This window comes from Sciurus carolinensis, chromosome 7, assembly GCF_902686445.1.
Source record: "Sciurus carolinensis chromosome 7, mSciCar1.2, whole genome shotgun sequence".
Lineage (NCBI taxonomy): Eukaryota > Metazoa > Chordata > Mammalia > Rodentia > Sciuridae > Sciurus > Sciurus carolinensis.
This window is the reverse complement of record NC_062219.1, coordinates 138746959-138764614: the sequence shown is the minus strand read 5'-3', so window position 1 is coordinate 138764614 and position 17656 is coordinate 138746959. Positions and strand designations below refer to the sequence as shown.

At 37.0% G+C, this 17656-nt stretch overlaps 1 protein-coding gene across 7 annotated transcripts in view; it reads left to right on the top strand.

The window, feature by feature from the left end:
* Cage1 (cancer antigen 1) overlaps positions 1 to 16560 on the top strand; it is a 33696-nt gene extending 17136 nt beyond the window's left edge. For all 7 annotated transcript variants that reach the window (XM_047559774.1, XM_047559773.1, XM_047559772.1 and 4 more), the window contains 7 exons: positions 111 to 191; positions 422 to 529; positions 3218 to 3322; positions 4336 to 4406; positions 11525 to 11593; positions 14956 to 14992; positions 16426 to 16560. In XM_047559774.1, the coding sequence (XP_047415730.1) occupies positions 111 to 191; positions 422 to 529; positions 3218 to 3322; positions 4336 to 4406; positions 11525 to 11593; positions 14956 to 14992; positions 16426 to 16467 (513 nt within the window). In that variant the 3' untranslated portion in view covers positions 16468 to 16560. The remainder of the gene's footprint in view (positions 1 to 110; positions 192 to 421; positions 530 to 3217; positions 3323 to 4335; positions 4407 to 11524; positions 11594 to 14955; positions 14993 to 16425) is intronic.
* The last annotated feature ends 1096 nt before the right edge of the window (positions 16561 to 17656 follow it).

The following is a 17656-nucleotide window of genomic DNA, read 5'->3' as shown; positions in this document are numbered from 1 at the left end:
TTTGGAGACAAAAAATTAAACCCTGCAAGGTTTGATGATTTTATCACAATTATTTAGAATGCAGTTTTATTTTTTCTCCTCTGAAATATAAAATGTTTTATTTTTCTTAGCTACTGAAACATAAAGACAGAATTACAACCTTTAGAGAGTTAATTGCTAGTGAAAAAGCATTTCAAGATCACCTTACTGAGGTGAGTTTAACATTTACTATGCATTTTCTTTAACATACAAAAATATAATTTACAGATACTTGTGTTCTGGTAAATTTGTTGAACTGAAATCTTCTTACTTTAAGTTCTGTGCTCTATGATTCCGGCCATTCATCAGTCATCTCTTTGAATTTTAAACTACTAAAATACCCATTGTCAAATGTTTCAAGGATTGTGTAAGTGTTGAAAATGATAATTACATTAAATCTCAGGTCACAAACTTTGATTCAGATGAAGCCAAGAATGTCACAGATGCACCTGTCCTATTGGGAGTCAAACTGGATAAGTACCACAGTCTAAATGAGGAGCTTGACTTCTTGGTAAGAAAGACTTTTGTTGCCTTGCTATCATTTTTATTCTCAACATACTTTATTCCTAAGTTTAAAACATTATCAACCCTCAAAAATTTGCTCGTTAAGCTGGGTACGGTGGCATATGCCTGTCATCCCAGCGGCTCAGGAAGCTGAAGCAGGAGGATCATGAGTTCAAAGCCAGTCTCATCAACGGCAAGGTTCTAAGCAACTCAGTGAGACCCTATCTCTAAATGAAATACAAAATAGGGCTGGGGATGTGGCTCAGTGGTTGAGTGACCCTGAGTTCAATCCCTGGTACAAAAAAAAAAAAATTAAAAATTTGCTTGTTAAAATGTTTCCATACTAGCATTGTGGCAGTATTATTCACACAAGGAATTGATGTGCTTTCATGTTCTGAAGTTTTAAATGCCCAACTTGGTTTCTATTTAGACATTAGATTGACATCTTTCAAAATCCAAAAATCAAAAAATAGGTAGATGAAGCACATTCATGTTGTTGTATATGCTATCATAATAGCTGTGTACAATAATCATAACTGGGAAATAACTTTCATAGTTTACTTCAGGTGGCATGAAAAAAATAAAAGCAGGGAAAATATGCTAGAGAAAATGAAAATATGACCTTGGTATGTAGAAGATAGTGGGTATTAGATGACACTGTGATGACAAATCTAGAATGTGAGGAATTCTAATAAATAAAAATTGGCATGAAAAAGGGAGGGAGAAGGGCTGGGGTTGTGGCTCAGTGGTAGCATGCTCACCTAGTACGCACGGGGCCCTGGGTTCGATCCTCAGCACCACATAAAAGGAAATAAAGGTACTGTGTCCACCTACAACTAAAAATTTTTTTAAAAAAGGGAGAAGAAGGGAATGACTGTTACCAACTAAAAGAGATAAGACTTAAAGAACAAATCCCAACAAAGCAGCTATAAATATATTTGTAAGATAATAGCAGAAAATTGAACTCAGTCTGTGAAAGGAACAAGGCTGTAGCCATTTCTCCTCTGATTCTACCCCCCACCCTGTTAGTTATTGGTCCAATTAGCCCATGGGCTTCCACTACTTAAGGGTGGTTCCCCTGCTATTAGCGCTCTTTCTCTCTCTTTTGTGCTTAAGGGCAGACACTGCTTATTAAAATCTCTTGTGTGAGTTCCCGAGTGCGGAGTGGTTTTCTGGGTGCTTTCAGTCTGGGTACTAGATGATTAGGATATTATTGGGACCAGGTGTGGTGGTACACACCTGTAATCCCAGCAACTTGGGAGACTGAGGTAGGAGGATTGCAGAAAGACTTGGGGGTGTAGCTGAGTGGTAGAGCACTTGCCTAGCTTGTGCAAAACTCTGCGTTCAATCCCCACTACTGGGGAAAAGAAAAAAGGATTGTAGACCACAACATGAAATATATTAACTTTTTAAAAAAATTTTTTTATTATTATTTTTTTTTGCAGTACAGGGATTGAACCCAGGGTTGCTCTAACACTGAGCTATATTCCCAGTCCTTTTTATTTTATTTTGAGACAAGGTCTCAGGCTGACCTCAAACTTGCTATCCTCCTGCCTCAGCCTCCCAAGTAGCTGGGACTACAGGTGTGCACCACTGTCGCTGGCTAAACTGAACCTTTCTAAAAATGTGCAGTTATTTATACAAGGGAGAATATTTCTCACACCTGAACATCTCACACCTGATCATCTAGGACAACATACTTCATATAGAAATCAAATATGTCAATGTATTGATTATACATGGAAAAGGAAGTGAAGACTTAGGGCTGATAAATATTTGTATGTATTAAGTTGTTTTGTTTGCAAAGCTGTTTCATGGTGTAAGATCAGTGAATAAAGCCTCATTATAATTTCTGCTCATCTTTTCTATGTGTAATCTAATCAGGATCTGGTTCATGATTCACTTCACAATATAACTCAGTTTAACACATTGTCTCAAGTTTTTTGCAAATATTTCAACAAATTTGACACAGGTGCCTTAAAATAGGTTAGAAATAATAGTAATCTAGCCCTTAATGTCCTTTATATATATATATATATGTATATATATATATATATAAAAACATATATATGTAATCTAGCCCTTAATGTCCTTTATATATATATATATATAAACATATATATGTAATCTAGCCCTTAATGTCCTTTATATATATATATATAAACATATATATGTAATCTAGCCCTTAATGTCCTTTATATATATATATATAAACATATATATGTAATCTAGCCCTTAATGTCCTTTATATATATGTATATATATATAAACATATATATGTAATCTAGCCCTTAATGTCCTTTATATATATGTATATATATATAAACATATATATGTAATCTAGCCCTTAATGTCCTTTATATATATATATATATATAAACATATATATGTAATCTAGCCCTTAATATCCTTTATATATATATAAATATATATATATGTTTTAAATGCTAATGACTCACCTGTTACTTTTCTCAAAAGAATATAATTCTAAAAATATTTATGTTAAAAGTTACTGTAAGTGATGTATTTGTTGCTCAATTCAAGTTTTTATAGATGTCCCATCTAGGACCATAGGACTTCTGGGTTAAGAGAACATTGGAATAAAGTAGAGCTTACTGTCCCATTTGTTCTCACATGCACATGCAACTTTCATGGTAGATTCCAGGTTAGTATTTTTACTGATGTTTCTTCATAGATCACAAAATTGGGAGATCTTCTGGAGTCAAAAGAAGACCATTGTAATCGACTCATGGAAGAGAATGACAAGTATCAAAGACATTTAGGCAACCTAATAAATAAGGTACCAATTTGTGAAGAGAAATATTTGCCTTTAAAAAATGTGATCCCTAGGAGCACAATAAACAAATAAACAAACAATTGTGACAGATATTCAAGTAATAGAATTTTGGAACTAAAAAGGACCTGAGGTTTGAGATAGTGCAATACTATTTAATCCCATTTACTTTATAGTGGCATTGTAAAACACCCCAATTAGTCTTTTAGCTGAACTCTAGCGAGTCTATCTATTCTGCTGTAGGCAAGTTAAAGTCTTTGTATCACTCTTTGTTTTCAGGGTAATTGTGAATTTTGCCAACTTCGTGTTCTAGTGCACTTTTTAAAAACTGCATTAACTTTACATAGTCTGGAATTCTTGGCACATCATAGCACTTGCGTGGAAGACAATTGCATTATAGTTAACTCACTACGGTTGTCCACATTTTGGTACTTCACTTTTTTCCCATTGTTATTCATAGATCTCAAAATATGAGATGTTTTGTCTATTGTAAAATTTTCATTGATCATCATCCAACAACTGGTAGGGATTTTTTTTTTTTTTTTTGGTACTGTGGATTAAACTTAACCACTGAGCAACATCCCAGCACTTTTTTGTATTTTATTTAGAGACAGGGTCTTGCTGAGTTGCTCAGAGTTAGCTAAGTTGCTGAGGCTGGCCTTGAATTTGCAATCCTCCTGCCTCAGTCTCCTGAGCTGCTGGAATTACAGTCACGTACCACTGTGCCTGGCTCAACTGGTAGAGATTTAAAAGTAAGTAAACAAAATTAAAACTGGGCACAGTGGTGCATTCCTGTAATCCCAGAGACTTGGGAGGCTGAGGTAGGAGGATCACAAGATGGAGGTGAGCCTGGGTAACTTAGCAAGATTCTCAGCAACTTTTAGTGAGACCCTGTCTCAAAATAAAAAATGAAAAGGATTGGGCATGTAGCTCAGTGGTGAAATGCCCCCTGAATTCACTCTCCCATACTAAACAAAAACTAGAATTTATCAAAAAATAATGTTTTTTATTTTTTCAAGGTTACATCATATGAAGAAATTATCAAATGTGCTGATCAAAGGCTTGAGATATCTCACTTCCAAATTGCACAGTAAGTTGATAAAACTTAATTTTTAATTTTGTGAATATTTACTAATATTTGATTTCACTTTCTGGCTTCTAAGTTAATTTTCTTTGACTCCTACAAAGAGGAACCATGCAGATCATTCTCCATTAATGTAGCTTATCTGCTTAATCCTATCATCCTGTATGTAGGACACCTATAAAACTTTAATTGAGCAATTTTATATACAATTTTATAGGTTTTATAGGTACTCTACATACCAAACAATGGGAAAAAATGGGTTTTAATGTCCAGACTATTTGAACAGAGTTGAACAGTCAGATTTTTATCTTCCCTTCTTAGAGATTCTTTTCATCTTAAGGGGAATTAGTGAGAAACATCTAGCAATTTTAGAGTATATTATATTATTCAAGAAAAACAACTTTGAATGCTTGGAATTTATTCACAAAAAGATATTGAATGCACACCTTACGTATATCAAGTACCAAATCAACTCATCAGAATTAATTCACCATAAAATTCTCCAAAACCTAGTATTCTTAAATTTTGCAGTGTTCCACTGACTTGTTATTTTTATTTCTAATATGCTTTTCCCTCTGTTCTTCCCCCAATCTCATTTGTACTCTGTTGGCTATCTCTTTACAGCATAAACAAAAGGCCTCTTCAGGTAGAAAGCACCTTCCCCCTCCCCCAAATTATGAGTTTCCTATTGGACTCCTTCCCATAAAATAACAGAAAATGTGGGTACTTTCCAATTTTTTTTCCTAAGTTGTTGAGGGACCTTTATTTTATTTATTTGTATGCGAGGCTGAAAATTTAACCCAGTGCAAGTGCTCTACCACTGAGCCACAACCCCAGCCCACTGCTTTTGGTTTTCGCTGCTGTTTCTAAGCAGAGTGAATGGTAAAGCTTTCCCATTTTTTCCATACTAATGAAGGTAAATATTAAGGATAGAAAGAATGTTTTATACCCAAGAGAAGGAAAATTAACTCTTCTCCAGCTTAAAACCACAAAAATTCAGCCAATGCTTAATAATGAAATATTATAATAAAAAAACAAGATTTCAAAAAACAGCACCAAGCTGGGTGTGGTGGCACACACCTGTAATCCCAGTGATTCTGGAAGCTGAGTCAAGAATATCACATCAGTCTCGGCAACTTAGTGAGAACTTGTCTCAAAATAAATAAATAAAAAGGGCCAGGGATGTGGCTCAGTGGTTACACACTTCTGGTTCAATACCTGGTACCAAAACAAAACAAAACAAAAAGAATCCCCAAACAGTATCAGACTATCATTTTGGTCACCTTGCTTTACCCCAGTTTTTTTTTTGTTGTTGTTGTTGTTGTTTTTTTTTGTTTTTTATGGTGTGGGGTGTTTTTATTTTTATTTTTTGGTGGGAGTGGTACCATGGATTGAACCCAGGGGCGCTTCACTTCTGAGACATCCCCAATCCTTTTTATACAAAATTTTATGTTGAGGCAGGGTTTCTCTAAGTTGCTTGGTGTCTCACTGAGTTGCTGAAAGTGGTTTTGATCTTGAAATTCTCCTGCCTCAACCTCCCAAGCCGCTGGGATTAAGGCATGTGCCACTGCACCCAAGTACCCCAGTTATTTTTAAAGTTAAAAAAATTTTAAATGTATCTTTCAGTTGAGTGATCAACCTAGTTTGTGTTGAAGAAGAGATGTGACATCTGAGTTCTATAAGCTTTATTAAAAGAAGGGTCACATATAACAGCTTATTAGAATCCCCTTGAATGTGTTTTTAAAAATAACAATGTCTAGGCCCTATTACTTACTCCAGTGCACTAAAATATTAAGGTGGAACCTGGGCATCAGTTTATTTCACAAGCTGTCCAATGATTCTGGACAGATTGAGAACTACTACCAGATATCATGTGAGTCAATTTGCTTAGATGATCAGACTTTGTAATGTATTTTTAAACCAAATGCAGTCTTTTATGTCCATGTTTAAGTACAGTGAATTTGCTTTGGTATCATTAACAGGTATATGCTGTTTCAAAAATTATGAAATACATCATCAGAGCAGTGTTTTTTTAACTTGGTTTTAGTTTGTTAATCCTGTTAAAATTTAAGTATTTGAGGTATTAGTCTCCAAATACATTCACTGGCTATACCATAATTTTTCAAATCACATGCCTTGAATTTTAGAATGGCTGTATACCTACAAAATCCACTAATGAATTTGATTTTTTTTACCCCCAGTACTGGGAATTGAACCCAGAGGCACTCTGCCACTGAGCCATACATCCCCAGGTCTTTTGAAATAGCAAGGTAACTAAGTTGCTCAGGTTGGCCTTGAACTTGTGGCCTTGAACCTGCCTCAACCTCCCAAAAATCTGGGATTACAGGGGTGCACCACTGCAACCAACTGAAATCTTTGATTTTTCTAAAAGACTAATATATGTGTGTGTGTGTGTGTGTGTGTGTGTGTGTGTATGTATATACATACACTTGGTAAAGTTTACTTTTTTTTGTACTAGGGATTGAACCCAGGGGTGCTTTACTACTGAATTCATCCCTAGTCCTTTTTATTTTTTTAGTTTTTATTTTGAGAAGGTCTTGCTAAGTTGCTGAGGATCTAGTGCCTGGCTGAAGTTTACTTTGTATATGTAACCACAGTGATCTTTCTGATGTGTAAATTTGATCATGCCATTTTGCATCTTAAAACACCTGTGAGGGCTGGGGAGATAGCTCAGTCGGTAGAGTGCTTGCCTTGTAAGCACAAGGCCCTGGGTTTGATCCCCAGCACCAAACAAAAAAAAAAAAAAACAAAAAAAAAACAAAAAAAAAAAACCACCTGTGAGTTTCCATCATTTTTAGGTGAAAATAAAAATCCTTAACGTGGACTACAAGTTCCTTCATTATCTCGCCATCCCCTAGCTTGCTTTTAACCACACTGGAGATATTATAGTTTCTTAAATGTGCCTTTGAAGCCTCCTGAAGTTAGCGTGTATTGTTCCACTTGGAGTTGTCAGGCTCACTACCTCAGTTATCTCCCACTATCCTCCAGATCTCTGCTCAAATGTCATTTCCTTAGAGGTACATTCATTGTCTTCTGAGTCTGAGTCAGGTAGCTTTTCCACAACACTACTAAGGTTCAAGTGGTCATGCTTACTCTGTAACACCTGTGGTCAAGTCTGTTTCAGGTGTGGAAATCTACCCCATATCTTCATGATTCTAGAATCTCTTCCTGTGAAATTTGAGATTTGTCCTTTTCTCCTCACTTCCCATTACAGTTATGATATCATCCTGGTGGGAGGTGGACCCTCTCACAAGAATGTCTCAGCTCATTTCCTGTCCTGGTCTCCCACATTATTCAGTCATGCTACCTTGCTATTTAAGGTAGTCTTACATTCCCTTGTCTAACTATCATGCAATCTGTGTTTATGAAGTCTTTTATCAGACTTCTCCAATTCTTATTTATTATTCACCATCCAAAGAATATCGACTAGGTTCCAGAAGAGTGTCTCCATTACTGTATCTCCTACAGGTAACCTAAATTCAGAAGACAGTTCCCTGCCTTTTCTCTTCCTTTTTTGGGTGCTGAGGATTGAACTCAGGGGCACTTTTGCACTGAGCTACATCCCTATCCCTTTTAAGGTTTTATTTTGAGACAGGGTCTCACTAAATTGCAACCTTCCTGTCTCAGTCTCCCAAGTTGCTGGGATTGCCAACATGCGCCACTACACCTGACTTCCCTGTTTTTCATAGCAACTGTGACTTCTACCCACATGAAATCCTGTAAATTCTTTTCCATACAAAACCAAATCAGAAATCATAGAAAATTCAGAGTACAAATCCATAACATTTCTAAAAAACCATGTGATGGTACAGCTTGGTCCCAGACAATAAGTGAAATTTGTTTAGCTCTAAACTTGTAAATGCCAAAAATAGCCGCATTTAACTACATAGGAATTAAAAATAACACTAATACTTACCTATTTATAGTCACAGTACTATTGAATTTCTTTGATTTTTTTTTTCTATATTTTTAATGAAAAAGTGTGTTGGCATAAGAAAAAGGGTAGATATCCCTCAGGAGGCTGAGGCAAGAGGATTGCAAGTTCAAAGCCAGCTTCAGCAACTTGTGAGGCCCTCAGCAACTTGAGAGACCTAAATAAAAAATTTTAAAAAGGGGTGGGAATGTGTCTCAGAGGTTAAGAGTCCCGTGGTTTCAATTCCTGGTACCAAAAAAAAAAAAAAGTTGATCTCTGTCCTAATCCCTGGAATCCCTGAATGCTACTTATTTGGGAAAAGGGGTCAGCTTTATCTCTAATAATTACATCCATCAGAAAACTAAAAGAGAGGGCTGGGGAGGTAGCTCAGCTGGTAGAGTGCTTGCCTTGCAAGCACAAGGCCCTGAGTTCGATCCCCAGTACCGCAAAAAAAAAAAAAAAAAAAAAAAAAAAAAAACTGAAAGAGCATGTGGTAATCTTAACAGACACAGAAAAAGCATTTGGCAAATTCCAATGTCATTCTTGGTTAAAAAACAAAAAGATAAACTAAGCACAGGAGGGAACTTCTTAAGCAGCGATGAACAGCACCTGGGAAAAGCCTCCTGTTGGGCGGAAGGTGTAGCACAGCGGTAGAACACCTGCCTGGCATTTATGAGGATGGAGTTTGGTCCCTAGCACTAGGGGAAAGAAAAAAAAGTCTACTGCTTCATACTTAATGAAGAACAAGTGACTGTTTTCTCAAGATCAATAATAAGACTTCTATTCACATTGTCCTGGAAGTTCTGCCTAGGGCAATTAGGTAAGGAAAAGAAATAAAACACAGGTTGGGTTTGTGGCTCAGTGAGTAGAGCCCTTGCTTGAGCACCTGTGAGGCCCTGGGTTCGATCCTCAGCACTGCATATAAATAAATAAAACAAAGGTCCATTGACAACCAAAAAATTATTTAAAAAATAAAAATTTTTTAGAAAAGAAATAAAACATATCCAGATTGGGAATAAAAAAAATCAAAGCAAAAATGAATTTATTTGTTGCAACATAATAATCTATGTAGAAAATCTGATTCTGCCAAAAAAGGTACTAAAACAATTTAATTGAGATTAACAAGGTTGAAAAGTATTGAGACTAGTATACAAAAGTCTGTTGCATTTTTGTATACTAGCAATAGACAATCAGAAATTAAATCTTTAAAAACATTTCTGTATAGCAGTCTGTAAAAAATTTAAAAATAAATAAATAGTAAAAAAATATTTCTGATAACACCAAAAATGTGAACTGCGCAGGGATAAGTTTGAAAAAATATGTGAAAAATACTGAATACAAACCACTGATGAGAGAAAATATTTAACTAAATGGCAAGGCATATAATTTTTTCATGGGTCTGAAGACTCAATATTGTTAAGATTCTCCCCAAGTAAATCTACAGATTCAGTGCCGACCTAATCAGAATACCAGAAGGATTTTTGTGTTAATTCAAAAGACATAGAAGAGACAAAAGAACTCTGATCAAGAAAGACAAAATAGGAAGGCAAACCTGATGTTGAGACTTTGTGTAAAGTACAGACATCAAACTATTGTGTCATTTTCTTTTTTTTTTTTTTTTTTGCGGTGCTGGGGATCGAACCCAGGGCCTTGTGCTTGCAAAGCGAGCACTCTACTGACTGAGCTATCTCCCCAGCCCGATATTGTGTCATTTCTATAAAAAATAGAAAAAGATCAATGAAACAGATATAGAGTACAGTTATAAACCCACACATACATAAACAAGGAATATTTTTGTTGTTAGTTTTTTGGAATGTGTGTGTGTGTGTGTTGCTGGGTGTCAAACCCAGGGTCTTTCACATGCTATGCATGCTCTCTACCACGAAGCCACATTCCTAGCCCTCAGACAAGAGATTTTTGAGAAAGGTACAAAAGCAATGAAGTAGAAAAGGGATAGTCTTTTCACAAGTGGAAATAACTAGCTATTCATTCCCCCCAAAAAAACCCAACTTTATATTTATACCCTGTACTGGCATATAAAATTAACTCAAGATATACAATTGACCTAAATATAAAAATTAAAACTATAATATTTTGGGGCTGGGGTTGTGGCTCAGTGGTAGAGTGCTTGCCTAGCATGTGTGAGGCACTGAGTTCGATTCTCAGCACTATGTACAAAAAATAAAATAAAGGTCCATTGACAACTACAAAAATATTAAAAAAAAAAAACTATAATATTTCTACAAGAAAAGATAGAAAATTTCTGTGATCTTGGGTTTGGCAACAACGAGTTAGACACTTCACCGAAAGCATGATTCTTAAGAGAAAGTCTTGATAAAAATAACTGTATCAAAATTAAAAACTGAGAGGCCATGTGATGAGGGAAGCAAGGAAAAAGGTGACATGATATGAAACCAAGAGCCTGAGGACCACCTGCCCTAGCAGGACAAAGTGAGGCAAAGTAAGGCCCCTTCAGAGCCCGGACAGGCAGCACATCCCTGCCCACACCTTGATTTCAGCCCAGTGAAACTGATTTTGGACTTCTGACATCCAGAGCCGTAAGAGAATAATTGAGTGCTACCTTAGGCCACCAAGTTTGTGTTCATCTGTTGCACCAGTCAGAGAAAACGTATACACTCTTCTAGATGGGAAGGTGGGTTCAGGGAGGACACTGTCTTAGCTGAATTTGCCCTCCTATGGGCAACAAGGGAGCCCGCTGGTACATCTTTCACTAAAAGGTAAAAACAGAACACAAATCTCCAGCAGCCCAGTCAAGTGCTCAACTCTCCTGTGACATCATCACACAATTTTCCAGGTAAAGCAGTTCACAGCTCAGGGGTGTTGTTTCTAACATGCTACCCCAGGAGCATGTAGCTTTACACATACAGAAAGGTCAGTTCTCTACCCGCTGTGCAGACAACAGAAGAGTATCTAAATGTCACTTCAAATATTTGCTACTTACTACTGTCTTCCTTTACCCATGGAACCTATAAAGGGAAAAATTGATCACATAATTGAAGTTGCTAGGAAAGAACCCAAAGTTCCTATATGGTGAGGTGGACAGATGACGCATCAATAACTAGACTATCATTTAAATTCATCTACTCAAATCCTCCAGTGAATCTTTACAAAATATTTATCTAGAAAAGTCCACTTCAGTCAAAAAAAAATCAATTGTTTTTTCTTTCAGTTTGGAAGAGAGAAATAAATGTTTGGAAGATTTAATGAGAAGGCCCAGAGAAAGAGCCAGAAAATCAAGGTAAGTTTTCCTTTCTTTAAAAAATCAATAATGGGTCTGGGGTTGAAGCTCAGTGGTAGAGTTCTTGCCTAGCACATGTGCAGCACTGAGTTCAATCCTCAGCACCACATAGAATAAATAAATAAATAAATAAATAAATAAATAAAGGTATTGTGTCCATCTACAACTAAAAAAATTTTTTAAATCAATAATAATGTCTTTAAAAAAGTGTGTATATATCTGTATTTATTTATATATGTGTCTGTATAATATATTTCTGAAAACTTTTCCTTACCTCATTTTAAGATAAATTATAGGAAAATGTTTGATATTTTGCAATGATGTTAAAATAATTACCTGATAATTTTTTTTGATAGAACCTGGATTGGAAAGAGATTTACCACCTTCAGGAGTGTATATTCATCTCTTATGAATGTACTAAGATTTCACCTACAAAAAAATGTTTATTTTGCTATATATTTTATGGCCAGATTTTCTTACATTAACATTAAATCTTACAATCTATCATGAGTATTAGTTGTAGTAGTAGTATTAGGATTGAACTCAGGGAGCTTTACTATTGAGCTACACCCCCAGACCTTTTGGGGGGGTACCAGGGATTGAACTCAGGGGCACTCAACCACTGGGCCACATCCCCAGGCCCTTTTATATTTTATTTAGAGAGAGGGTCTCACTGAGTTGCTTAGCATCTCACTGTTACTGAGACCAGCTTTGAACTCGTGATCCTCCTGCCCCAACCTACAGAGCTGCTGGGATTACAGGCACATGCCACCACACCTGGCATCTTCCAGCCCTTTTTATTTCACTACAGGTTCTCACTAAATTGCCAAGACTCGCCTCCAGTTTGCAATCCTCCTGCCTTAGCCTTCTGAGTGGCTGGAAATACAGGCATGCAACACCACACCCAGATATAATCTGTTATTTTTAGAGTTGTTTCAGTATCCAGTGCTGTAAGTTATATGCAGAAACCAAGTGGAGTTGATTAAAAACACAGTTAGATGTTAAAAATGGTCTAATCCTGGTCCAGGGTCTCAGGTGCTAATAAAACAATTGCAAGCTCCCATAGTCAAGAGTATACTTTCCACATGAGCAGTTTCCAAAGCAAATTATTTCAAAGAACCCATTGGGCTTGCTGTGTATTCATTCCGTATAAATGAAAAGCTTCCCTGAGTGGAAAGGGTAGAAGTGGGAGACAAAAATTGAAGCGCATTAGAATTTTTAAAATCTTAATGTATTTTTAAGCTGGTTCATAAGAACTAAAAAATTGTACATATTTATGGGGTACCATGAGATATATTGATACATGTACACATCATGTAATATTTTAAAATCAGGGTAAACTTATCTACCTCCTCAAACATTTGTCATAGCTTTATAGTGAACTTTATATAATCCAGCAGTACCACTACTGGTGTTAAACAAAATCCTTCATTCTAGCTTTTTGAAATATATGGTACATTGTCATTATATGTACTCACCCTACTGTGTAATAATAGCACACCAGAATTACTTACTCCTATCCAACCCTAACTTAGTCTCCACTGATCAGCCTTTCCCCATGCCTTCTCCCGCTTACTCTTCCTAGCCTCTGGTAACCACATTCTACTCTCAACTACTACGAGATCAGCTTTTTTAGATTCCACATGTGAGTGAGCTCATTCAGTACTCATCTGGCTTATTTCACATAACCTGATAATCTCCCATCCATGTTGTCACAAATGACAGAATTTTATTCTTTTCTATGGCCAAATAGTGTTCTGTTGTATATATACCACATTTTCTTTATCCATTTATCAATTGAGTGACCTTTAGATTGTTTTCCTTTCTTGATTGTTGTGAATAGTGCTGCAGTGAACATGGGTGTGCAAAAGTCTCTCCGACATACTGATTGCATTTCCTTTGGATGTCTACCCAATAGTGGTATTGCTAGACTATATGCTAGTTCACTTTTAACCTCTTGAGGACCTCCATACTGTTTTCCATATGGCTGTACTAATTTACATTTCCACCAACAGTGTGCAAGGGTCCCCTGCATTCTGACCAGCACTTGTTATCTTTTGTCTTTTTTTGGGGGGTGGGGGGGTACTAGGAATTGAACTCAGGGACACTCAACCACTGAGCCACATTTTCAGCCCTATTTTGTATTTTATTTAGAGACAGGATCTCACTGAGTAGCTTAGTGCCTCGATTTGCTGAGGCTGGCTTTGAACTCACAATCCTCCTGCCTCAGCCTCCTGAGCCACTGGGATTACAGGTGTGCACCACCGCACCCGGCTGTCTCTTTGATAATAGCTAAAGTTGTATTTTGATTATGTCCTGAGTCATGTTTGTTCAGCATACCATGTGTAAATACAACTGTTTTGAAAATCAAAACCCCTGAGCAGATTATACTAGTGATAAGTTAACTATGATTTTATTTTTTTCCCTGCAGTACTGGGGATCAAACCTGGAGCCTTGTGTATACTAGGCAAGTTCTCTACCACTGAGCTATACCCCCAGCCTAATATGAAAGAATGTGATCTGATGCCTACCAAATCACAAATGCTCAGTAAATACTAATTTTAAACTGAATATGGGTCTTCTGTGAGTTGTGGAGAGAAACTATGGAATATTTTCTAAAATTATTTTTAAATGATAAAATTTACATATAAATTTACATTTTCACCAGTCAAGATATTTGTTTACTTATATTATATGGTCTATTTTCACAACGAATTGAAGGCCCATATGCATAGGTTTAAACTGGTCTTGAATCAGGGGGTGACATGGAGCAAAAGAGCTCTCAAGGCCTTTTCCAGGTGGTAAGACCATGTGTTAGAAAACCTCAGACCTTCTGCAGCCTTCAGCCATCACAATCTCCAAAGTCTCTGATTGACTGACCGGCTGATCTCAGTACACTCAGTATGCAAATGAGCTGTAAACTACCTCTGCATCATCTACGATGCTGCTCTTACCAATTGTCTTTGGTACTGAGAATGGTGGAAAATCAGGATGTGAAAGGGAGTACTGTAATGGTCTCAGATGTCTAATCTTTGCCTCTAGGTCATCGTCATTTTCATGGAAATTCATTAGGTTTTCAAGTCACAACCAGTACCTTTTCCTAAGTAGATCTATGGGAATGTAAATGTAATGAGACTCTGGTTCAGTATTTCTATTCAAGTTCATTAGGAATGATCCATGGCCATTCAATATTATATATTAAGAAATTTTATTAATCTTATAGGATCTCCTAATTCTATCCTAAATGGCATATTTTCCTTGAAAGTGAGGGAGAAAATGTGCTACATAGGGAATATGGTGGGAAAATGTCATTATTTTAGTCCTACCCCATTTTTTATATTCTTTTCTTTTCTTTCCTACAGACCAAGATTAGAAAATCATCCGAAGTCCATGACCTTGGTAGGTCATCTTGATGGTCATTATAAAAAAATGTCATGTTTGTTCATTGACACTAACACAAGATTAAATATGCATTCCTCAGATTTCATTTCCGTAATGGTCAGCTTAGCCTTCCCCTCTGTCTTCAGAGGTGGACGTCTTTTGCTTCCCATCAGTTGGTCTTGTAGTCGGGAGCCCTCCCTATCAGACTTCTCTTGTTTGAGTTCCATTTCTTTCATCCCCATGACACTGCTTCAGGCCCCTATCATTTGCCATTACAGTCACTTCCTAGTTGGTGTTTCTGCCTCCAGTTTTGCTCTCCTCCGTTCCATCCAATACAGCAAAAACAGAATGATCTTTTAAAAACAAAATATGATCATGCCCCTCCCCTGCGTAAGCCCTAGGATGGTTCCCAACTGCACATCTAAGGTCCTCTGCAACCTAGCTCTTGGCTTCCTCTCCAATTTTATCATCCCTTGCTTTCTGCTTCTTATCATTTACACGCACATCTAACCATCTGCAGTTTTATAAACATGCTGTTATTTTGGTGCCTTCCTATTACTGACCATGCTGCTTCCCCACTTGGTATGTTATTCCCCAGTACTTTTCTCCTGCTTTTTTCAGTTCCTTCTTCTTGAGCACCTGCCAGCTCAAGTTCCATCTTCTCCAAGAAGCTCTTCCTTCCCTGTCTACCACATGGAACTGACTTGCTTCCTCCCAGGTGCACACACTGTATCTATTGGCTTCCAGGTGCACACACACTAAATCTATAGCTCCTACAACATGGCATTACAGTTCTCTACTTACATGACCCTTGACTTGACTAGAACTCTTTCAGTGCAAGAATTGTCTCATATTCATTTTGGTATCCCCATGCACCTATCCTGTAGTGGGTACTAAATAGGAGTGAGTGTGAGTTGAATTTGGGACCCAGGACCAAAGCTACACTTGCTCAAGTCAAGCCTAATACTCTGCTGCTGCCCCTGTGCTGTCCTCAGACCATGGAGATGTTTTATGACCACCGTGGTCTATTTGTGACCTAGCTTTGTGGAAGAGGGGAATGATCAATAGGTCATGTCTCTCATTGCAACCCTGCTTTCTATAGTCAAATTACGGGACCACCTTAAAACCATTATTTCTGCAGCACTGTGCTATAAGTCACTTTGTCAGTTATTCAGAATCATGCTTCTGTTCCTTTTTCTACATTCTCTGCCACTGGCAACCAAATCAAGAAAGATGAAACTCAATCCACCTTGTTTTCCATGGTGTTCCTCAGTGAGAAATAAAACCAGAGTATTAATTAAAATATAACCTGGGTACTGTCTGTAGAGCTCATCTATAGCTTTCTTTAGAGTCCTTTCCCTAGGCAATCAAGAATTGACTGTTCAGAAGTTCTGTCACCAAATGCCTGTCTTTCCCCAAAACTTATAAAACCTTTTTCTTTTCATTTTTAGATGCCAGATATTTTTAAGGGAAATAGAAATGATTTCTATTAAACAAGACTGAAGATTAAGCACTGGTCATTTTCATCAGCCACTCCAGGAAGAATCATTTCTAAGTATACTACTCCAACTAATCATACAAGTGAAGTATTAAAATCTGTATAATCAATGAAATTTTATGTTCCAAAAAACTTGTGATTACTTTTCTTCTGATTTCTTCTGGTGATCAATCAAAAACATTCTACTTTAGCCTAAACAGATAAATGCAGAGGCTTCTTTGCCAAATATTCTCACAGAATACCCCTCCCATATTATCAGGCATTTAATGAAGCACAAAGATAGTAGCAAATTTCACATCAATCTTTTGTTTGCCCTGAAGACATCTCTCACTTTAGAATGGAAGACTCTTCTACCACCAACCAAATTTAAAAGGCACTAACTCTAAGATCCTTTGGAATTAAGTCCCAGATGAAAAGAGAATTGATCCCTTAAAACCTAGCCCTGGGCTGGGGAGATAGCTCAGTTGGTAGAGTGCTTGCCTTGCAAGCACAAGGCCCTAGGTTCGAACTTAGCCCCTATAATTTCTATCTTAACACAGTTTTAAGGGATTGGTTCTGAAATTCAACAAAGGAGCCAGAGACAACTGATTTTGTGAAATGCATCAGAAACACACACACACACACACACAACATAAATATTATCCTTTTGATTAAACCCAGAACCAGGCTGAAGGTATAGCTATTGATCAAAATATACCTTGAGTGGAAAGGAAGAAATTATTTTCTCTCACCAAAGTTAGTGTTAGTCAGGTACAAAAGGAAAATATATTTAGAGTATATAATCAATTCTGAAGGAACTACTGAATAAATAAAAACTATTTTCACTGTTATTTTTGTTAAGGAATTCTATGAGATGGGTCTTACATGAATTTGGACACAGGACATTTGATAATTTCTCACATTCAGAAAGCTGGAACACTGCAGTAGGGAGAGGCCTACTAGGGCCTCACAGGGAGCCCAGGGCCCTCCAGCTGTGGTAATGAGTCCCATGGCCCTGCCTGGTGGGAAGAGCTGGCCTGGGTCTGGAGGCCTCTGGGTGAGTGAGGTAAAAGAGGTGAGGGAGGCCCAGGCAGGGCTGGGTCAGCTGGGATTGGTATATTCAGCAATTGAACTAATTGCTGATTAAATTTGACTTCTCTGATTTAAAAAAAGCACATAAGAAAGTTGGAACATAACTTATAACA